General features: G+C 41.1%; 3 protein-coding genes across 3 annotated transcripts in view; all 3 read left to right on the top strand.

Annotated features, from left to right (window-relative positions):
* The window catches only part of lpgat1 (lysophosphatidylglycerol acyltransferase 1), a gene marked incomplete at its 5' end in the record, with an annotated part of 38,501 nt that extends 35,446 nt beyond the window's left edge, over positions 1-3,055 (top strand). Inside the window, 1 exon segment of the mRNA XM_038726434.1 lies at positions 264-3,055. Within this exon segment, the coding sequence (XP_038582362.1) occupies positions 264-415 (152 nt within the window).
* A 6,789-nt stretch (positions 3,056-9,844) lies between these two features.
* Positions 9,845-15,087, top strand: nek2 (NIMA-related kinase 2). The gene is made up of 9 exons (XM_038726433.1): positions 9,845-10,209; positions 10,950-11,167; positions 11,299-11,539; positions 12,391-12,473; positions 12,563-12,689; positions 12,840-13,074; positions 13,939-13,993; positions 14,086-14,162; positions 14,471-15,087. The coding sequence occupies exons 1-9, from the start codon at positions 10,114-10,116 to the stop codon at positions 14,674-14,676; spliced, it is 1,338 nt and encodes a 445-aa protein (XP_038582361.1). The 5' UTR covers positions 9,845-10,113; the 3' UTR covers positions 14,677-15,087.
* Positions 15,088-16,018: 931 nt separating this feature from the next.
* On the top strand, positions 16,019-21,123 carry slc30a1a (solute carrier family 30 member 1a). The gene is made up of 2 exons (XM_038726826.1): positions 16,019-16,973; positions 18,545-21,123. The coding sequence occupies exons 1-2, from the start codon at positions 16,400-16,402 to the stop codon at positions 19,444-19,446; spliced, it is 1,476 nt and encodes a 491-aa protein (XP_038582754.1). The 5' UTR covers positions 16,019-16,399; the 3' UTR covers positions 19,447-21,123.
* The last annotated feature ends 1,893 nt before the right edge of the window (positions 21,124-23,016 follow it).

Here is a 23,016-nt window from a genome sequence, read left to right as displayed (position 1 = left end):
TCTGAATTAAATCACCAGACTACACGCTGAGTTCACCTCATGTGTAACAGTACCTAAAATTAATCTAACTTTATTCTCTTCCCTTTGGCAATTACAGTTTTGACCAAATAAGTAAGTTAAAACAAATGCCAAAGGGGAAGATATTTCAGGAGAAAAATTATAATTTTGATTTCAGTTTGACTTTAAATCTGTGGCATCCTGGTTTAATAAATCTTACTTTAGACTTAATTCTGATTGGGCTGTGTTTGTGTCTTCCTCATCAGGATCATTCCCCCTTGAAGGTGGACAGAAGGAGGCACTTTCCCGTCAAATGACCCTCGACCCCGTGTGGCTGTGTGTTATCCAGTCGTTTGCTTTCGCCTCCGGCTACATGTGGTACAGCGTCCTCCAGTACCTCTACTGCTGTTTATTTTGAGTGCGCTGATGAGGCGAGAGTCTTTATCGGACCACTGGAAAAGCCTCAGGATCAGTTGGTGTGTGGCCCAGCGTCATACTTGCCCCCACGATGGATGAATGTACATTTCAAACAGTGGAGAGACTTAACAGGAAACAAACAAAAAAACATAGGAAGACAAGTACACACAGATTACAAATACCCATACAAGATGAAACTGGTCACAGGCATAGTTAACTTGCACACAACCCACACCACACACTCGCTCTGATGGCCTAGCAGAATAATCTCTCGCACTCGTCACGACTCACATTTTGATGTTTACACGTCCTCATACACGTATACACTCACACGTACATGACTTTTTAATCAAAGTTAACGAAATGAGGCTCAGGACTCCTCCAGAGGACGCTCTGGACCGGACTCTCTCTCTTCCCCGCCTAGGCTTTAGCCGTAGTAGTTTTACATGAAGTATAAAGTATGTGTGGACAAGCGTGTGAGTGAATATATGTGACTAGAAGCATTACGTCTGCCCTTGTTCTTCTTCCTGGCAAGAGTTGATGAAGCCCACTGGACCTTTCATTCAGCCCACTGACTAGCCGGCTGGCCACACCTTTCAGAGAGAGCGGCTGTATGAACGTTGAGGCTGCGCAGCTGGCCGCTTCTCTGGCCGCTTCTCTGGCCTTCATTGCACTAAGGATCCATACTGCCCTAACTGCTCCCTGTCCTGGGAAATATTTCTGATTGGTAGCTGTCAATGTTTTAATTTTGTTTTATGTTCTTCCCTTTTACCCGCATATCTCCACAACAACGGCCATTGTATGTGTTGTTGATGTCTTTTTTTGTTGACCCCCCCCCCCCCTTTGAGCTCACTGAAAAGGGGGGATCATGTTTACACCGGTGGCTATGATGCGCCGCTTGATTTAAGGATTGTTTCTGTGTCAGACATTGAAGGGAGGAAGAGGAGACGGTGCTGTAGTGCTGATTTCAAAAAGAAAACAGTAGTGGCACGCAGGGCAAGAATTGAAGTGTGATTACCTTAAAGGTGACTCCCTCTTTGTGGATTTCCCTTTTCGCCCTCTGCTCTCCAACATGCACATACACACTTACACAAACAAATGTGCAGACATAGCCATGTGCAGCTACACACACAGCCGAGTAGACGTCTGTCTCGACGGATCATCTCAGCAAGCCAGACTGAGAAGGAAGACACTCTTATTCCCCCATTGGACTACATAGTTTTACAAATATTTAAGCCATATGCTTAGTGTCGTCGGGGTGGGGAAAAGACATGGAGGGGGAAAAAAAGTTTTTTATTTATAGAAAGCTACCCTTATGTTCAGCATTCTAAAATAGAGATTTTGGCTTACAGAAGTATAGGTGTCATTACTGTAAATTTACAGCATAACCTGCCTAAGTGAGTGTGTGTGGTTGTCTTTTCCCCCCCTCATTTTTGATATATACAATTTCATGTCATGTTTCACCACAAGTGGTCAAATTTGATTTCATTTTAAATTACATGAACTGTCGTCCTCATGTCATGGTATGTTTAAATCTTGTACATAACAAAGCTGAGGAAGAGTTTTCATTGTTGGAAATGACGGCAGCATTTCTCTCTTTTAGTCCATGATAATTTCAGAGATTTTTAGTTTAAAATATCATGAATGGGTTTTTTTTTTTTTAAAGACGATGATGACGAAAGCAAGGATTTCCCTTCACTTCTTAGTGTTACCTTGTTTTTTTGTGTTTTTTTTTAAAGTTTTGTTAAGTTCCTGTTCATGTTGTTGTGTGCTTCAAGACATCAGAGCTACTGTACGTCCGTGTGCTGGCTGACACAGCATTGGCACGGTGAAACACGGGCCCAGTTTCAAACTTGTACCATTGTACATTTTTAAATAAGGATTTAGTGGAAAACTTCGACTATCAAGCCTTACCTGATGTCCTGGTGGACCACAATCCCAAATGATGCTGTTTCCTCGCACTCCCTCTTGACAAACATTTGGGGTGTTTGTCATAATAGTGGTTTCACGGTGTCGAGCTCCAACTTGGCCCGTGAGGAAGGGATCACTCTTCACTTACGAGGGAAACTCTGGCAGGGCCCTGCAATGACGCAGCTGTACTCTCAAATGTACTTGTGTTGTGGTTTTGAGGTCAATTATATGTAATTTGCTTAGCTTTAATTAGGAAAATTATAGAGGAGCAGCAATTATCATTGTCATAAACTAATGCATAAAAGGTGCATTTTTCGTAGTTTACTGCCCTCCTTGTGTGCCAGTGTTGATAGAAAATGTGTGTGAAATGCAAAAAAAAAAAGGGCTACCTGACTGGGTAGGTAAAAGGATTTTAAATTGGGCTGTAAATGTGATTCATCCAGCGGCCCTTTCAGATTCCCCTCCATTGTGAGAGTGACTTGAAATAAAGCTTCATCTTTTTTCACCTATTCACTTTTTATTTTATTTTATGACCATGTTTCCAAAGAAGGCAGGGAGATAATGTTTTCCTAGATGTGGTTTTAGGAAATCAACACAATAGGGATTTAAACAAATTATATTAGAACTGTCTGTAATTTTCCATTTTGTACTTCTCCTTTAATTCCTAGCTACACAGCCATTTTACAACACAAAAGACTTGTGCTGGAATAAAACATCATAAAGATCCTAACAGTGTAATGCTTGTCTTTTGACGTATTTTTATGCACTTTACATAAATTGTGTTATGTCACAGTAAATTTTGACATATAAAAGTATTACTTTGCTGTTGAATAGACATAAGCCAAGTTCAGATCCTCTGAAAGTTTTTTTTTTTTATTTATGAACACAAAATGAAGCTTAAAGGATTGGTTTGACATTTGGGAATCCCGCTTATTCCCTTTCTTGCCGAGAACTAGATGAGGAGAATGATAAAAGTGTCATATCGGTCTGTTAAATATGAAGCTTCAGGTTAGCCTAGCTTAGTTTAAAGACTGTAAGCGGGGGCAACACCCAGTCTCATGAGTTGTAGGAAAACTGAAAATGTGGTGAGGAAAAGTAAATATTGTGTGGGGAATATTAAAATGATTCAAGTTCTGATTTATTATAACTAGTATGAAAGCTTTAAGGCGGTTATAGTATAAAACTTCATATTTCTTTTTTTTTTACACTCATTGTCTTTCAATTGTCTAAATATATTTATTTATGTATTCAGTTACAGTTATAACTTGTATGATAACTTTTACTACATTTTGTTTCTGGGCTCCAAGAAATATTTCAGTACTACTTCCCCCTTTAAAAAACAGTAGCTTTTACACTTGTTGTACGAGATATAAGGATATAAAGTGTTAAATGGGCTTTAGAGGTGTTGATTTATTTATACCTACAGGCATGTTGGCATGGAGCTGTTTCCCTAAATGACAAACTATACTTATTACTCTTATACTGTGCAGGAGTACTGAAGGCGCTACTGTACCTAAACTGCTATGGTAAAAATCCACTCATTTGAAATTACACTATATAGTATATATTCTCTTTCTAAATGTCAACATCTTCTCTTTGCTGAGTTACTGGCTGAGAATAGTATCCAGGTAACCAAAGCCTGTGTTTGTTCATGTCTGTACCCATTGTTTAACTGTGGTGTCGATCACTAGCTGTTGAAAATCAGTGGATTGTATTACAGAGCTCTGATTTCAGCCATGACAGTGGCCAGGTGTTGGTGTGATCTCCTTTCCCTGGCAGGGGGTTCTTCATCAAACACAGAGGTTTTTTGTCTTTCCTGTCTGGAACAGAGTATTTGGAGGCATAAGGAACAAACATCGTTGTTGTTTTCCCGCTTGTGGTCCCTTTTCCACTTGAGCTCAGTCAGGTTGCCTAAAAAGGATGTCTTCAAAGCAGCTGACTCCTGAGAAGTTAAAGCAATAGTTTGACATTTTAGGAAATACCCTTGTTTGCTTTCTTGCCAAAAGCTGGATGAGAAAATCAATACCATTTACAGTACTGTGCAAAAGTTTTAGGCAGGTATGGAATAATGCTGTAATTTTAGGAATGCTGTAATGCACAAACTCAGGGATTTTGTAGGTATATTATGAGGTGTATGATTAAACAATTAAATCAAACAGGTGCTAATGATATACAATTTAATATAAACAGCTGTGTAGGGGGTATACACTGGGTCAGGAACAGCCAGACTCGGCCAACAAGGTGAGGTAGCTGAAGACCGTTTACTGTCAAAAGTCATACACCATGACAAGACACAGGGTAGTTATACTACATCGGCTTCCTGCAGATAGAGCCACCAGCCAGTTAGCTTATATTAGCTTAGCACAAAGACTGGAAACAGGGTAAACACTTAGCCTGGTGCTAACATTTGCATTTGCCTCCCATATCTCCCGAAGCGCAATTTATCAACACATATCCCATTTGTTTAATCTGTACAAAAACAAAAGTTTAAAAACAACATTTCACCGTTTGAAGGGGGTTATGTGCCAGACTGTTGCTTGGCTGGGAGCAGCTGGCAACCAGTGGAGACTCCAGGAAGTTTCTGGTCTTGGCCAAGAAATGGTCCAGCACATAACCCCCAATAAAATGGCGAGTTGTCAATCGCACACTTAATTAAACAATTATATTATTATATTATAATAGTGTTCATTGGTGAGCTTTGGAGGTGCTGGTAGGAAGATTTTGTTACCACTGGACAGAGCCAGGCTAGCTGTTTACCTCGGTCACCAGTCTTTATGCTAAGCTAAGCTAACGGGCTGCCTGCTTTAGTGTCATATTTATCCTATAGACATGAGTGGTATCAATCTACTCTTCTATTTTTCAACAAGAAAGAGGATAAGCTTATTTCCCATGATATCAAACTATTTCAGTACTGTACCTGAGTTAATGTATTTGCAATTTGAGAGATGGTCAAGTTGCATCATATCTGTCATGCCAACTACAATGTATCAGCTGCTATGAAATTCAAAATGGCGCATTTCCTGACTTACCAGTGTGCCTTAAAATTGTTGGATTCATAGGATCAATAGGAAATCAAGGCTAGCGTGGCGTGCCATCAACTAGATTTCTAAAGCAGCTGGAGTGATATATGAAGGGTCGGGGCTCCAGTAAAGCCACACACTTGAGGCAGCAAATGGGAAACGAGGGTGAAAACCGCGGGAAGTGAGCTGGAAAATGGCATTAAACATGCACGAAGCCTCACCAACATACCAAAGGGCTAACAGTCAGGAGCCAGGGTGGCTGTGGCTCAGCGTGGTGTCCGGATTCCTACTCCTCAGAGCAGCTCAAAATCCTTTCCCAAGGTCACCACATCACACAGACAAATTAGTCTCCAGAGGAACTTTTGTGTCCTCTGCAGAAGCACCACTGTTCCTCATCGGACACCTGCAATGAACTATTTCACGGGTACTGCTCCCCAAGGTCCTCACTGTCATGCTTTGATGCCTGCTCTATCATGAATTCCGCTGTGGTGGCGGCGTCCCTTGAGTCAGCAAGCACTAAAACACCCAGCTGTGGAGAGTAGGGCCGGGCTGAATGTCACTGCAGCAGCCGCTGGCATCACAGAGTCTCCTTGGCTCCTCTTGCTGTTGGGTCCTCTGTGTTGTTAGGATCAATGTTCTTTATGTAAATACTTGTGTCAACACATCCCACTAGAATCTTTAATGTAAAGGGGAAACTTTGATATCAATTGCGGTATTAAAGGGTCAGTTCATCCAAATTACAAAAAAATCTTGCCCCCAGTGGTGTCTAGCCATGCAGATAGTTTCAGTTTCATTTTTTTTTTTTATCTGTGTTTTTTCTGCCTCAACCTCAATAGAGGGGCAAGCATAATATCAAATGTAGTGCTCAAAGCATGAAAAAGTCGTCCTACCAGAGTCACAATCATCAACCTCTGCACATAAAATGGAAAACCTGCACATCTAGATACCACTAGGGGAGAAATGTGTGTGTGATTTTGGTGAATTATTCCTTTAATGCATGCATACTCACTTATTGATCTTGTTTTCACCTCTGTTTCTACTTCTTGGAGTCTGATTTAAAGAGGTTGCAGAACTAAAAAACCCTGATAACTTGGTTTCAGTTCTGAAGTATATTTCTCTATGACATTAAGTATTCAAGTACAATATTTGCTTACTGTAGATATATATCAATATCTGCATATATTACACTACTGCATTACTATAATACTACATTAGTTTGTCCACCAAAGAGCTCTGACAAGTTTATTTTTCATCTGTAAAATGCCCCACTCTGTACATATCTTTGTCCCAACTCTTTGATAACCACTTAAGTGTTATTAACCTGTCAGTCATTAAAGTGAGGATATATAACTTTTAAAAGAAGGACTGAACACAGTGTTCCTTGAAGTGTTGAAATGAAAGGCAAAACACAAAGGGTGAACGTTGATAGGACTAAATCTTGCAGTGGCTAACGTTAGCAAACAACTTTAATGAGTCAGTTCACTGACTTTACGACTGTTTACTACTACTCAACTGTGACGTTTCAATATGTCACTTAGAAACATTTCAATGTTAAACACACCAAACCTTATCAGGAGACATGTTTGTAGTTTTTGATGTTGCTGGAGCCCACAGCCGGTTAGCTTAAAGTAGCTTAGCACAAAGACTGGAAAAGGGGGAAACAGTTAGCCTGGCTTTGTCCAAAATGAATATGACAGAATTAGCCTGAAGGCTATTTTCTGTCTGTAGTACCCGGCAGGTCATCATAAGGTACATATTAACAACACAATCAATGAAATATACAATACAACAAAATATAAAAGACTGTTGTTTGTATGTAGTTTAAAGTGCTGTTTATGCTTATGCTTTATGTGTATTATATTTTCTTGAGAAGCCTTTTTTACTGAAACTGTACCCAAACAAAGGAGTCAGAGGTGACATGAGCACCATACGCCTCCTGTAATCCCCTATCACAGCACCGCGGTCCCCCCAGCAGAGGTGAGGAGGTTATTGTGTGATGTAGCTGTCTGTCCTCCCTGTCGTTCCCTCTCAACTCCTGGCCTTTAACAGGGACAGCTGACGTCAGAGCGGCCTTAGGCACCCGACTGTCTCTGTTGTTTTTAGCTGTCAGTTTTCCCCTCCCCGCCTCCCAACTGTTCCTGGCTGATGTCCAAACTCCTCCAGCTCTTTGCAGGAGTGACCTTTGCAGAGGCAGACTGACAGACCGGCTCGGGCGCTCACTCTCTCTCCGTGGTGTCAGTGTGTGGTACTGGCACCAGAGAGGGCTAAAAGGATCTGTTACTGTGGCTGCCCTAATGAGAGGGCCGTTACTGAAATCCCACAGACTGCATTTACCTCAGGCACAGATCACACATCAAAATTCACTTTTATCGGTCACATGTAGGATTTACTAGTCATGCTTTGATTATGTATGCTTAGACTAATACCAGTGTTGCTTTATTACTTCAGTCAATCAGTTTTATGTCTGTATGTTTCAACTATAAGATCCTTATGTTAATACAATTTTATGGATCAAATGTAATTCTTGTGAAACCACTGAAAGGTTAAAACCACATATACCATAGAGAAATGCAGAACATCCTCACATTTGGGAGGCTGAAACCAACACTTATTTGGCATTCTTGCTTAATAAATTCCATTGTCGTCTTGCTTAAAATTAATCAGTTCTGAAAATTCTTACTGGGGATTCATTTTCTTTTAATCCACTCATCGTTTCAGCTCTTATCTTGGGTTTACTTTGTTTCAAATTAATCTAAAACCTTTTTTAAAAACAGAAGATACCTGCAGCAATGATATAGTTTCTTCATTAAAACCAATTCACTCAGAGCAGACTGTTTATTATGATGATGTGTGATGTTAATACAAGCAGAGTGAGAGGTCATCGCATGGTTGCTGCTCTTCTTCAAATCAAATGACCACTGACAATAAGATGTCTTACACATGCACCCATGGAAACTGCTCTGATGACAGCCTGCGACCTTTTCTTGTACTCGGGAATAACGGAAGGATTACACAGTGAGGCGAACAAAACCCTGGGGATCATGTCAGGGTTTTTTTTTACAATCTGCTTCAGTTCTTTTGAAAGTATTTCCTGCTGCTGTCCATCATGCAAGGATTTTGCCAAACACAGACAGTCTGTTCATTTCAGTTGAGGAGATTTGAGAGAATACACAAAACATTGTATGCTCAAATGTTAATTAGTCTTTGGGTATTTTTAGTGAGCTATTCTTACCTTTGCTTGATTAATTTTCTAGACAGCTACTCTGCCTTGAGAAAAACTGAAGTCTCAGTGCTGTGGCTGCTGGAGGAATATGTTCTCCGCCTCTGTACTCACTCAGTCACAGAGAGCTGCTCCAGTCACATTTAACACATTGTGCTATTTATTTCTGGAAAAAAAAGCACAGGACTATTTTAAATTTAGTGATCACTGTTATTTCAAAAATGAAATTGTTGGTGACACAGTTTTATTTGTTTATTATCTCCATTAGTTGTTACCTTGCCAACAACTACTCTATACAGTATAATCAATAAATGTTAACACTTAGATAAAAAAAATTACAATGTCATCAACACACCTTAAAACCAAACTGACTTACAAACATTGAGGAGAACAATTAAAAAATATTACAACACATTTGTAAAACCATACTGATTATAATTATTGTTATTATTATTATTATTATTATTATTTTGTTGGCCTGTCTTCAAAAATATTGACAATCACTGAAATAGTCTTCATATTTCATTTAAGATTATGGGATTATGACATTATAACATTATGACAACATGACTCTGCACATGGGTGTTTACTTTTTATATTCTGTTTTCATATTTTATATTAACACAGAATTTTAAATATATATTAATTTAGAGATAATAGAAAACGCTGTATCGATCTGAGCCACAAATAACTGACATTGAAGCTCCAGCGCAACAGTTCTCCCTCCAACACTCCCAAAATGCAAAGAGTGCATTTAGAGTCAGTTGCTGACACTGTTTGAAGTGCCATTCGTATTTAGGGCAGTGGGATTTCTGTCTACCATTTGATTGCTTTTGTATTACTGTATATTGTCTGCTACATAGCAGAAGGGAGTTAGAAACTTAATTTCACCTTACAAAATGTTGTAATGTGACAAATACACCTATTATGTATTTAGGCCCAGACAGGACTAAACCTCATTGGCCTTATCAGCCTTAAATGATTTTGATTAGCTGTCTATTAACTAATCTATTAGAAATCATATGGAATCAGTCTTTTTTTAATCAAACCATCTTCGAAATATTTTTTCAAATTTCTTAAATAATTAAATTATCCTTAACATTGGGATCTCGTGGCTTGTGTGTTTTTGGCGACACCCTGTGGAAATTTGAGCACATGTCATCTACGCGCTCTACTCTCGCGGTTTTCAGGCGCTTAGCAACCTCACATCTTGTATCTTCGCACTGGCCAATTGGGAGCCACCGTGCGGAGAGAGCAGGCCAATCGCGACCAAGGATTTGGGCACCAATTTAAACCGAGAGCAAACGCTTCCTGTTTTGTTATCTGCAAAACACACGAAACAAAAAGCCAAACATTTGGTGTATTTATGAATCATTATCAACAACAACAAAAGCTTTCCCAGCACAATAGAGAGCGAGGACGTCGCTGATTTAAGTTTATGTTTAACTTACAGCCGAGTCTGTCCTAATGTTAAGTGGTTAAACAGCTAACGTAAGCTAACGTTAAGTCAGGTAACTTTGAACGTTAGATTCGGCTGAAACAAGCAAGATGCCAACCAGTGTGGAGGATTACGAGGTGTTATACACTATCGGCTCGGGTTCCTATGGAAGATGCCAGAAAATAAGACGGAAATCTGATGGGAAAGTGAGTAAATTAGTAAACAGTTACACGTTTTGTCTGCGCAAAACCACTGGCCACCTCTAACGTTACCTGTCCGGGGCGGTCTAGCGTTAGTTTCAGTTGATTTAAACGCTGATATGTCGAGCAGGAATATCAGTGATCGTGTGATATCGTTCATGCTCTTTTAGAAAAGAAAAGACACTTCAAGTATGAAACTGAAGCTAGCATCTGGCATTGAAACACCTAAATGTAATGCAGCCATTTAAGTTACAGCTGAAAGTTGCAGTCGACTGTAGTCGAACAGAAAATTTATCGGCATCTATTTTTAATAATCGCTTGCTTGTTTCGGACATTTCTATTAAAGCAAAAATGGATTGGGTCTAGGTTATCAAATGGGGGAAAATATATATATATATAACCTTGGGCTCTGGGAAACTAAAATGAATTACATTTGCATCTGAGAAATGTATCTTAAAAAGTTAAACTTGTAAGCAGTGAAACACCATTGCTCCTTTCAGTGTGCTTTCAGCCAAAGTCATATTTTTAGCCTAAGGTGCCCATTGTTTGGCACATTTGGATAGATATTGTTATGCAACTGGCTTTTACTCTTACTTACTTACTTTATGGCTCTTCTTCTGCTCCTCTTACACTACATTTTATCATTTAACATGATCCCATAATTGCCATTTTTTGACAAAGTTCTGCAAAGACACGATAAATGGCTGTTTTATAATGAATTCCGATTCTTTCCTTTTTTTTTGTAGATCCTTGTGTGGAAGGAGCTGGACTATGGCACCATGGCGGAGAGTGAAAAGCAGATGCTGGTGTCAGAGGTGAACCTCCTGAGGGAGCTCAAGCACCCAAACATAGTGAGATACTACGATCGGATCATAGACCGGACTAACACCACGCTGTACATTGTCATGGAGCACTGCGAGGGTGGGGACCTGTCCACCCTCATCACCCGATGCATCAAGGAAAGGTGACTATGTGACCTCCGTCTTGAAACGCATACAAATACAATTTATGAGTTATGTATCCCTCCACTCTACTACACCTCTGCTTACAGACAGTATCTTCAGAATTAAGAGTGTGTGTTTTTTACCATGGCAGGCGTTATTTGGAGCAGCAGTTCATCTTGCGAGTCATGACACAGCTCACATTAGCTCTGAAGGAGTGCCATAGGCGTAGTGACGGCAGGGCCACAGTTCTTCATCGAGACCTGAAACCAGCCAACATCTTCCTCGACATCAGACAGAATGTGAAGCTCGGAGACTTTGGCCTAGCGAGAATTCTGAACCATGACACCAGTTTTGCGAAGACATTTGTCGGGACGCCTTACTACATGTCTCCAGTGAGTTGTTTAATCCTGCTGTGTCTGAGGTTTATCTTTTAACTTTTCATCTTTTTAGGCAAAATTTGGAGCATTTAAAGGATAATTTTGGTATTTTTAAACCCTGGACCCTTTTTTTCACATATTTTCCTTGCAGTAGATGGTAGCAGCCGTGAACCGACTGCAACGTATACTTTCAGGGCAATTGCATCCACACAAAGTGCTTGCCATTGACAGGCTCAGACTGTTATACCAGGTGTCTAACAACATCACAGAAAAGATCCCTATGTCAGAGAACACACATTGTTTTTAACAAGAAACTTCTGTTTCACTCAAGGACAATTCTTACTCTGAAATCTCATGAAAGGCAGGCTGTTGCAGGAAATGGCGGGGGAGTTTGTTTTGTACATAGAGGAGCTGCTAGCAAAACTTTATTTCCTAATGTTGCTGCAACACAACAAACTCCTCTCTCCACCTCTGAGATTTCAAAACGGGAATTGTCCATGAGCGAGATTTCTGTTTCTGATTTAAAAACAAAGGGTGTCACTGGGTCACTTTCCATGATGTTGTCAGACAGTCTGAGCCTGTCAGTGGCCAAAAGAAGCACTTTTTGTGGATGTAATTTTGACAGACCCAATTGCTCCAACGAAATACGTTGCTGCCACTGCAGCTGGTTCACTGCTGTTGGCTGAAGCCATGAACTACACAGATTCCTGAAACGCTTTGTATGTACTTGTCATTTCAACACCAAAATATGTGAAAATAGTACCCAAGTTTAAAAATACCAGAATTATCCTTTAACCTTTTGACCCACCCGATCGTAAACTTATCCTTGCTGGATTGCCACAATCTGTCAACATTTTGTCTTTCAGGAACAAATAAACCGGATGTCGTACAACGAGAAGTCAGATATTTGGTCACTGGGATGTTTGCTGTATGAACTCTGTGCATTATCGTAAGTTCTCTAAATCCTCTGCATAGATTTCCCCGGCAGCCAGTTTGTTGACTGCGAATCTGAATTTTTTCTGGATTTCTCCTGTTCAGCCCCCCGTTTACTGCTTACAACCAAAAAGAGCTGGCAGAGAAGATCAGAGAGGGAAAGTACAGAAGAATCCCATACAGATACTCTGAGGAACTGAACACCTTACTCAGCAAAATGCTCAACTTGAAGGTTAGAGATTAATAATAATTAATAAATTATAAACAGTCCTTTGATTTTGTTTAGATAGACATTAATTTTATCTGAAGCTTTACTTGTGCTCTACTCAGGTACTGAGTTTTAATGAAGGAAGAGTTCAGTTATCTTATTCTCTGTTGCCAGGACTATCTGAGGCCCTCTGTGGAGTCTATTCTCCAGAGCAGCCTGTTGGCTGATGCTGTTGCTGAGGAGCAGAGGAGGGCACAGGTGCGACTTCGAAGGAGGTCTGCAGACTCTGACTGTCCCCTTCACAAGCCAGCAGAACCGACACCGGCCTCTGCCGCAGAGCTCAGACTCAAGGAACAGATGCTGCGAGAAAGAGAAAAGGCCCTGAAGGAACGTGAGGAGAGGCTGGAGAGTAAGACTTTTATTTCCACTCCCCCTTAATGTTACTGTGGCCTTGCCATAAGACTGTACGACCCCTTCTGACCTGGGCTTTTCACAGCCTGGAAAACTCATTCAAAGCTGCTTATAATGGAAGATTAATAGCATAAAGCATGATTTATACTCCTGTGTCGGGTCTACGTGCGTAGCTACGCATGTAGCCATGCATTTATACTGTGTCAGTGTCTGTTGTTCTGCAATTACACTGTCAAACACTAGTTGGCGGTAGCGCTAGAGCATCCACTGTGTTGACTTTTGCCGGCCAAGCAGGCGAACTTCCGGTTTAGCCCTCCACTAATGTGAATGGGGGTAAAATTTTGTAGACTTTTCAAATGTTATCGACCAAATGGATCACAATGTGAAAGTGAAACGAGTCATTTCACTTGTGTTGTGACGGACAAATATTTTGATCCACCGTGTTACAGCTACTGGTTTGGCCGCTAGTAAAATTTACTTCAAAGCACAGGACACTTCCTGTCGACTCGGAGGCATTGCGAGGTTAACCAGCCGACCGATCTCAGTTCTTACGGTCCGTGTCGCCTCAGTGTGTAGGTACATTTTTGAGGAGGTGCACGTTGGGCTACGGTGTGGGGTACGAGGCTACGCAGAGGCTATAAATCACACTTTACTACACACTAACCACCTTTAACTGGTTAACAAGTGAAGTGTTGCAATGGATGTTTACCTACTTTGAGTCTCTTCCTCATCTACAGCACCTGGCTGACAATGAATATAATATGTATACATGCATCTTAAGCATATGCCACAAGAGTCACAAGGCAAAGTGCTGCAAATTCCCAAAATAAAGATGTCTTTTTCTTTTGTACTTCAATTGCAGAAAGAGAGCAGGAGCTTTGTGTTCGTGAGCAACTGTCAAATGAGAAGCTTGCAAGGTAAAACGCTACAACGCTAGAAATGAAACAATGCAAACTTTGCCATTCCCAACTGATTGGTGCAAACTAATGACCCTAATCTCCTGTTTCAGAGCAGAGAGTTTACTGAAGAATCACAACCGTCTACAGCAGCAGAGGGATGTGGCGCCATTCTATGGCAAAGAGATAGGTATGAGAATTGGACGAAGACCTCTGGACTTACTGAACCGAGACCAGAACTGAGCAACATTTTTATGGGTTCATGCTTTTGTTTAGAATGTGGAGGACTAAAATAAAGTTTATTTATTACTTTTTTTAAATCATGTAAATACTGTTTTTATACACCAATAAAGAATAAATCAATTAAACCTGCATTTTTATAAAAACAAATTCAGAAATCTAGCTGTCATGTTGGATTGGAAAGACTGTTGTAAGTGCCTAGTGATATAGTTTAGTCTGAACTTCGTTTATCAGTGACTCCTCCCTTTTTGGTCTTAGATGTGGAGAACCTCTCCCCGGGCAAGAAGAAGGTCCACTTTGCAGGTGAGAGCAAAGAGAACCAGGGTCCTGATGGACGTCTGAGTGTGATGTCCCAGGAGCTGATTTTGAGGAGGCTGCAGACGGCCAAACTGCGCGCTCAGAAACTGAGCGAAGTGGAGAAGACCTGTCAGTTTAAGAGCAGACAGATACTCGGCATCCGTTGATCATGCAGATATCGCTGTCTGACTTGTGACTGAATGTGGAAGCTTCTGGAGGCCAAGAGTCATAATAACTGGATGTAAATCAAGGTTTATATGGTAATTGAGTAGCTGTGATGGTAGTGAAGCCAAGTGTTTCAATCCTGTGTATTGTAGTGTCTTATTTAGGTTGACAGTTGGATGTGTGGATGTCAATGTACTGTATATTGTTGGTAAATATATTTAAGTCCCTTTTCTTTCACAAACTGCTTGGAAATAGACAGACAGACCGATTCTTTCTTGACTTGTATGTGTAACAATACAACAAAATGTAAAACTTGTGTGGTTAAGACAACAGTGATAATAGTATAATTGATGAACATCTCCTGAACCTATGATGGCAATGAACATTTAAACTGCAGAATGCATGTTTGTGAATTTAAGTTTTTACATTATTACTACTAATTGTAGTAAAGAGTTAAGATAATATAACTTATCTAATAAGGCAACTTTTGTGCCAATGATGCTCAGTATATAGTAAAATAAGAGTTTGGTTTGATGTATAATACCACAAAAGTGTATAAAAGTTGTTTATCAGTTGTAGTAGAGTTTAGTAAAATCTGCTGTACAAGCATCAAAATAATGACTCAAAAATGATTAGTTTTTCACTTCCATTACAGTTATACTACAAATACACTCTAGTCTTTGATTAAGACTGATAACTCCCACAAGGGGTCATCAGTTTCCCATTAAAAGTCAGCCCCTGAATTGAGATTTCTGCCGGTGATTACAGGCAACATACCTAAAAGTCATTTGTGCTTTGATTAACAACAGATTAGAAGGTATAATTAAGAGGGGCATTATATGATGGTTTTGTTCAATAATAAGCCTCCAATTTACAGTTGATTAAATTAAAAGACTAAAACAACTAGATAGGTTTCTAACAATGAAAGATAGGTCTACTTTATTACAACATAACTGACAGACATTTAAATTAGTATATATTGAGAGCATTTAAAACCGGTGATGAGAAATACAGTATTTATTGCGTTAATGAAAGGTGAATACGGTAAATGGCCAGTGTTTATCCATTTACATACATGTATGTAGGATATATTTGCGACTTAAAATAGATTCTGTTTTCTAGAAGTTGTACCGATACTACAAAAGATTCACATATCGATTAATGACGTCGTCGCGAGCCGTAAGCGTGCGTAGCAACCGCTGTTGTCTGGCTTGCTTGCTCCGCCTAGTTGCGAGAGTTGCACAATTTGACCAATCACAGTTAATCTCGCACCCTCTCCACCAATAGGAATCACACGGGGGCGTGTACTCACAGCGCCGTGTTCCGTGTGGAAAGTTTACCGGCTCGGGTGCAAAGTTTCAGCCGTCTGCAAACCGAAGCTCGTCGGCAAACGTATCTGGTATAAACTGGTGATGACCGCGGTGAATTTCACGTTATGTTGACTGTACGTTAACTAGAAATCGTACGCCGGATCAATTCCACCTGTGGTCATCTTTATATTTAGCCGAGTGATGCTGCTGCCGTCACTGGATAAGTGAATGAAGACGCTGTTAGCATTGATCGTATTGTCTCAAGGAGCCAGCTAGCTTAACGTAAGTCGTTAGCTTGGAGTTGTGTTGAACCCGGATAGCTAACGATAGCTAGCTGGTGTCCTAGTGAGCTCGTTAGAAGACACAGTGAAACGTTATTTCACTTCACTCGACGAAGAACCGTGAGGAAGGGAAAATGGATTGCGAGCCTAATCGTGTCCGGCTGCTATGCATGCTCTCATTGACTTTTGGGTTTTTCATTGTGGAAGTGGTGGTAAGCCGGATGACCGCCTCTCTATCAATGCTGTCGGACTCCTTTCATATGCTGTCCGACGTCATCGCGCTGCTGGTTGCTCTGGTCGCGGTGCGGTTCGCCGAGAAAACCCATGCGACTAACAAAAACACCTTTGGGTGGATCCGGGCGGAGGTGATGGGGGCTCTGGTCAACGCCGTCTTTCTCACGGCGCTGTGCTTCACCATCGTCCTCGAGGCAGTCGAGCGCTTCACCGAGCCCCATGAGATCGAGAAACCGGAGGTGGTCATCGGGGTCGGCGCCGCGGGGCTCCTGGTCAACCTGCTCGGACTCTGCTTGTTCCGCGGGCACGCCGGGGGAGGCCACGGGCACTCCCACGGAGGTCACTCTCATGGAAATAAGAACAAGAGGGGTAAAACTGGCAAGTCCCAGAAAGCTGGGAACGGGTCTTCAGGAGAGGAGACCAACAACTTGGTTGGAAATCACAACAGCCCGGGCGATGTGAGACCTAGGAATGGTATGTATGGGCACTCGAAGCATGTTGGTTGTACTGTACGCACTGTTCTGTTATTTTGTTTACAATCTTGAGTTTAATCTTTCTTGTTAGTCTTCAGTGTTAAATGATGTATTAATGCTTAATTGAATACTACAGGTCATTATTAAGTGTCAAAACTCTACAAACCCAGCCCGTTGTGCCTCACGTGTAATCTGACAGCATGTGCTAGACTTTATCTCCATTGTTAGCAGTCCAGATTGCATAAGAGTACACACATCACATATCTTGAGTGTACCCTGAGGGAATCCCTGCTTCAGTGACTAACCCTTATTGTTTCTTCTTTGGCAGTGGCATTTAGATAGCCACACTTGTTATCAGATATTTCTTGGTGGGTTATTCTATCCTTGGAAATGTGGTCGCCTTTTGAAACACTCTGGTTTCCACCCGACTACTATCAGGTGACCTGTAAATAAAGATGGGTAGAAGCTGCCAAGAAACATCCTGCTTTTGACAAGTTCAAACTTATAACAGTGTGTCATCTATCAAAATTCCTGCTCACATTTTTGCAGAGACTGTACAAGTGACATTGCACAATAGTGATAATCTGATTGTAACACACCCACACCTTGGTGTCAGGTTCTACAAGCATACACAAAAACAGCTTATTCTTATTATTTCTGTTGTTGTTGATGTCTGCTTGTTGACAATAAAACAACAGTTCACTCTTCCAAAAAAAAAAAAAAAAAGAAGCTTGCTGCGGGTCATTCTGTCCAAGCGGCCATCCGCCTCCCTCACCGAAGGGTTAACACCATACATAGTGTCTCCCCCACACTGTTAGGCCCCGCCAGTTTCAATAAATGGAGGCCATATCCCCCCTTCCTCCGTGCACTGATTGCTGTTACTGCGTCATACATCAGTGTAACCGTGGAGTTGAAAGCCCCAGCCACACCATTAGCCGATGATGAATGAGCCGGCAGGCGTCCCAGGATGGAAGTGAACAGCTATTGCTCCGGTGCCATTCCCCCAGAGTTGTGTATACACTGCCTGCAATTACTAATTGAATTTGCTTGGTGTGAATTACAGTGTTTTGTGGCGTTTAGGATCCCACATGCCAGGAGTTTTCTTTCATATAATTCAACACGGCTGTCTGGTATGTTCCTCCTGTTTGTGGCCCAGAGCAGTTATAGCACAGACTAAATCAGAAGAGTGAATTGTCTTCCACAGTGAACTCTTGACAACTGAATGTCTCTTGTAAATTGACCTTAGTTTAGACTTTGATGCATTTCCAACACATGTCACCTGATAACATCGCAGGCTGAGTTCTGGCTTTTTTGACCCCAAATGATGTAACTAAACAATTCATCAACTGGCAGCCACTGATAGCATCTTCTTGGAATCTCATTACTTCAGGCTAATGTGTTACAGCTTGTTGTTGTTTGTTTTCCTTTTTATTTCTCAAAGCAACATTTGTGTTTTTGTTGTTCCTGTGCTGTCTTAGTACATGCTGTATTAGTATCTCAGTGTCAAAGTCCATCTGATTATTAGACATTGACTTCACATTCCCCTAAACAAACCTTTGTTTTTATCTTCAGAAATCAGCTGTAAAGAAGCCACAGAGGTGCAGATGAATGGCAGCACCCACTATGAGGAGATGGATCATGACCAGGATGCGTCGTCGCAGCTCAACATGCGCGGAGTCTTCCTGCATGTGTTGGGTGACGCCTTGGGGTCTGTCATTGTGGTGGTCAATGCTGTAATATTTACCTTTGTGTGGAAGCCCTGCATAGCCGGCGAGATGTGCGTGAACCCGTGTATCAACAGCCACAACACAGACCACCAGCATGTGAATCACACGCTGGTCGACCTGCTGGAAGGTCCCCAAGTGTCGGCCATGAAGTTTGCTGGCCCCTGCTGGATTCTCTACCTGGATCCCACACTGTGCATCATCATGGTGGGCATCCTGCTTTATACTACCTACCCGCTGCTCAAAGAGTCTGCTCTCATCCTGCTGCAGACCGTGCCCAAGCAGATCAACATGCACCGGCTCAACGAGCGGCTGCTGAGCCTGGACGGTGTCCTGGCCATCCACGAGCTGCACATATGGCAGCTGGCCGGCAGTCGCATCATCGCCACGGCGCACATCAAGTGCCATGACCCCACATCTTACATGGACGTGGCCAAGCGCATTAAAGATTTCTTCCACGACGAGGGCATCCACGCCACCACCATCCAGCCCGAGTTTGTCACATTCAACTCGGAGTCTCGAGACTCCCTCTGTGAGCTCTCCTGTCGGACTCAGTGTGCTCCCAAGCTGTGCTGCGGCTCTGCGGACAAACAGAACCCAGATAAGAGGGCTAGCAGTGACTGCAAGGCTGTTGGCGCTTCAGCCCTGGAGGTGATCAGTGAGACCCCAGAGCAGGCTGCAGTCATTCAAGTGCGCCCTCAGTCAGAGGCCGAGGTTACCATCAGTAGAGAGGTGGAGTCGTCTCTGTGAGATGGAGGAGATAGTGAGAAACTAGAAAACCACCACAGGTCTTCATCAAGGAAATAATTTTCCATAGCCTTTTATTTTGTCATCGCCCCTACTATGGTTGAAAAATCCTCCCCAAAAACCCTCTGTCTTCATGCCTTTGAGCCATTTCTCTTCATCCTTCCTCTCTCTGTGTGTTCCTGTTTCCACTCCCTCCCGGCCTCTCCTCTGCCGCTCGGCCCACTCTCTTGTTGTCTGTTGCCCTGGCAGTATGGTGGCGATGCATGTTGGGGTTCACTGACCTTATCTCCTCCAGGACTGGAGCGAGGTCTGCATGAGTGTCCCTCATTAGCACCGTGTTGTGATTCGTCATCTCGTCCCACAGTGTTTCTGTGCCAAAGCTTCTTACTGCAGGAATGAAGGGATCTGAGAGAAGTCCTCTCCTCCAGAAGGACGCACACACACAACACATGCAAGTCGGACACACACATAACTAGGTTATTATTAAACTAGGTTTAGCTTATGGACCTGTTGGCAAAGAATCTACCTGTTTTGCTTTTTGCGTAGGCTTTGAGCAGATCTATTTTCTTACCCTCTGGCCCCAAATGGAGGTGTATTGTATTGCATACTAATTTAAGTATTTAAGTTATTAGAAATTATCTATTTCTCTCCGTAGATGCTGTTTGTAATATTTAGTTTGGACGATTTTTGCAATTTTTCTGTTGTGACTTTTTTTGACAGACCATCTATGCTATAGTCAGTTTTTCAAATGTGATTTACAATGATTTTGTTTCTCAAGACTTTCCTCTGGCTTTGACTCACTTAATTGCAGTCATTAGTTGGATACAAAAGCGGTATCAACACCTCTCACCTTGCCTTTTAAATACAAGAAACCGCTGTGGTATAGCACTAAGTATAGTAGATGTAATGGAATTAGATGTTCATTCACAAATTTGATGCCTTGCAAGCCAGAGGGTTAGGTTTGTAGTGAAGAAAAGAGTACTGTATGCCATTAATGAAACACTATTCTCTGTATGAATCTGTACTAGAAAGCTTTCTGATGACGGCTGTTGATTTTTCTTTAAAATCCTCGTGAATGTTTTTGGGACCTTGTCACAATCCATGCTGAGGGAGTTTTTGTATTTCCAGGATGTTCTACTATGTTTGCATGACCAAACTGACACCTGGTGTTTGATTTTTGGGAGCCTCACTAAGCTCCGTTTGCTGCTTACCAGTACCCGCTGGTATCGCCCAAATTTACTCATAACTGTGTAGGGAATTACTCATCCTTAAGCTTTTCTGTCCTTTGCTTTGGACAGCTGAGCCGTCTGTTTTTGCTGAATTAAAGTCCATATGGTGGCCTTGGAAATTTTATGAATATTCACCACATATATAATTTAAAGGTGGTCCATCGATGCGTTTCTGAATTCCACTCCCAATTTAATGTGTATGCAATATAGAACTATGTGCTGGGAAATGTATTTTGATCCGTTCCTTCATTTGTAATGTTCGGTCACATATATTCTGTGTCTTTTAAGACTTGCGCTCTGTGCAAAATAAAAACAAGAGTGTTTTTTTTAATTTTAGATATGACGTGTCAAATGATGTGTTTTTGATATATTGTATATCTACAGTAACTGTCCAATGTGTCATTGTGAAATAAAACAAATATGGCTGTTCGGTACAGTTGGTGAACCCAAATTTGTCCTTTATTTGTCCTTATTTTTACTTTAACCTTTTAAAATAAATTAGCGTGATTTAAAAAAAAATGTAATTAGGTGTGGGGCAAGCAATAGGAAACTTCAAAACCAAACAACCCCAAAGAGACAAAGTCCACAAATAGACAATAAATGACCACAAAAGAGACAAAATGCCAAGAGATGCAAAACGACCACAAAAAAAACACAAGGAGACATGAAAACGTGACAGTGTTGTTTGTAGGCATGTTGTGTCCGTTTCAGTCTGGGTGTCTTGCTGCTATATCTGAGGGATGGGGGGGATTTTTACAAATCTGTATCCGGGGGCCCGATGTCCCATCTGTCCATTACTAAATGCTATTTGGAGTTACAAATAGAAGCTATTTACTGATATAGTTTCAGGCTAGAATATTTCAAGTTGTTTATTTGGCATTCATTTATTACACTGAATAAATACTACAGTATAACTATAAATTTTGTAGAGTTTATTATTGACAAGAACCAGGGCTTTGACACATTTTTACTCATTGTACAAATGAGCCTCCCGTTCTTTAAAACTATGCCATCATGTGACCATGTGACGCCTTGCGCTGTATATCAAGAGTAGAAATCAATCCCTGAAAGGGACGGAGCCAATTACAAGAAACTGAAACTTGTGATCTATGTTTAGTTTTTGTTAAAACTCTTGAATGTGTCAATCCCAAGATTGATCTTTGTTTGACTTTTGCCTATTAAATCAACATTAGCCAAACTGACGGATTTTCCTGGGTATATTTCAGACATTTATCTGGTTGTAAATTATTATTGATTGTATAGTGTAAATAGTGGTTTAATACTTCTACAATACTGCATCTGTTCTTATATATTCCTTTGTGCTGCTATGTCGACTGAAATTTAGGAATTTTTTAATAAACGAGATTAAAGAGGAGATTTAGGTTTAAAGAAGCAGGTGTTGTGCACAGGTCAGAATAATGTTATTATACTCTGTTATACTATAACGCCTATATTCCAGTTTCACTACATATCTGCTTTGTAACTCACGTCAGATTATTTAGCAGTTTAATTTAAGGTTTTTATATAGCACACATAAGGTACACAGGGTGGTGCGGTAGTGCAGTGGGTAGCTAGTCGCCTCACAGCAAGAAGGTTGTGGATTCAAACCCCGGTTGCCCTGGGGTTTCCATATTCTCCACGTGAGTGCTCTCCACCGTCCAAAGACATGGTTAATTGGTGTTTCTCTAAAATTGTCCTTAGGTGTGAGTGGTTGTTTGTATGTGTGTGCCCTGCGATGGACTGGCAACCTGGGTGTACCCCTCTCCAGCCCCCCAGGATAAGCGGTTGACGATGGATGGACATAAGGTACACAACTATGAGAAATCTCAGAATACACAAACAGACAGAATCCCAAACAAATAGGAATGGGGTCTGCAGAGTTTTTGTTGTAGTGTATTTCTTCATAAAGTGTTTAACCTACAAAAACAGACATTTGCACAAAAGTTGATTCTAGAAAATTCAAGAACTCAAGGATTCAATCCATGACTAAAATGACTTGATAAGAGGAAAATGTTGTTTCACAGAACAATGCATCACATTTTAGAATTTAGAATTGCAAAATATGCACATTAACCGGTATCAACAGATGCTAGATAAATGTAGGAGCGTAAAAAGTGCAATATTTCCCTCTGAAAGTAAAGTACAACTACCTCAAAAATTCACTCACATACAGTACTTGAGTAAATGTACTTAACTGAGGTTAAGATTCAAGTCAATACAACATCAAAAGGGAATTAAGGTAACTAGTTGCCAAAATAGAAACTAAGTGAATGTCAGTCAGTGAAATTAGGAGGGACCATAGCACATAGACAAAAAACGAGTTTTAAGCCATCTTTTTAAATCT

Source organism: Micropterus salmoides, unplaced genomic scaffold (genome assembly GCF_014851395.1).
Source record: "Micropterus salmoides isolate LMB-PRFRI ecotype aquatic unplaced genomic scaffold, ASM1485139v1 Ms_hic_scaffold_18, whole genome shotgun sequence".
NCBI classification, from domain to species: domain Eukaryota; kingdom Metazoa; phylum Chordata; class Actinopteri; order Centrarchiformes; family Centrarchidae; genus Micropterus; species Micropterus salmoides.
Note: the sequence above shows the minus strand (reverse complement) of the source record. Positions and strands in the feature narration are given on the sequence as shown.

Bases quoted from the DNA above. Each gene is read 5' to 3' on its own strand.
- nek2 (XM_038726433.1), top strand. From the start codon at position 10,114: ATGCCAACCAGTGTGGAGGATTACGAGGTGTTATACACTATCGGCTCG. The intron at 10,210-10,949 runs GTGAGTAAATTA...TTTTTTTTGTAG, and splicing joins GACGGAAATCTGATGGGAAA to ATCCTTGTGTGGAAGGAGCT. The intron at 13,994-14,085 runs GTAAAACGCTAC...CTCCTGTTTCAG, and splicing joins TCAAATGAGAAGCTTGCAAG to AGCAGAGAGTTTACTGAAGA.
- slc30a1a (XM_038726826.1), top strand. From the start codon at position 16,400: ATGGATTGCGAGCCTAATCGTGTCCGGCTGCTATGCATGCTCTCATTG. The intron at 16,974-18,544 runs GTATGTATGGGC...TTTTATCTTCAG, and splicing joins CGATGTGAGACCTAGGAATG to AAATCAGCTGTAAAGAAGCC.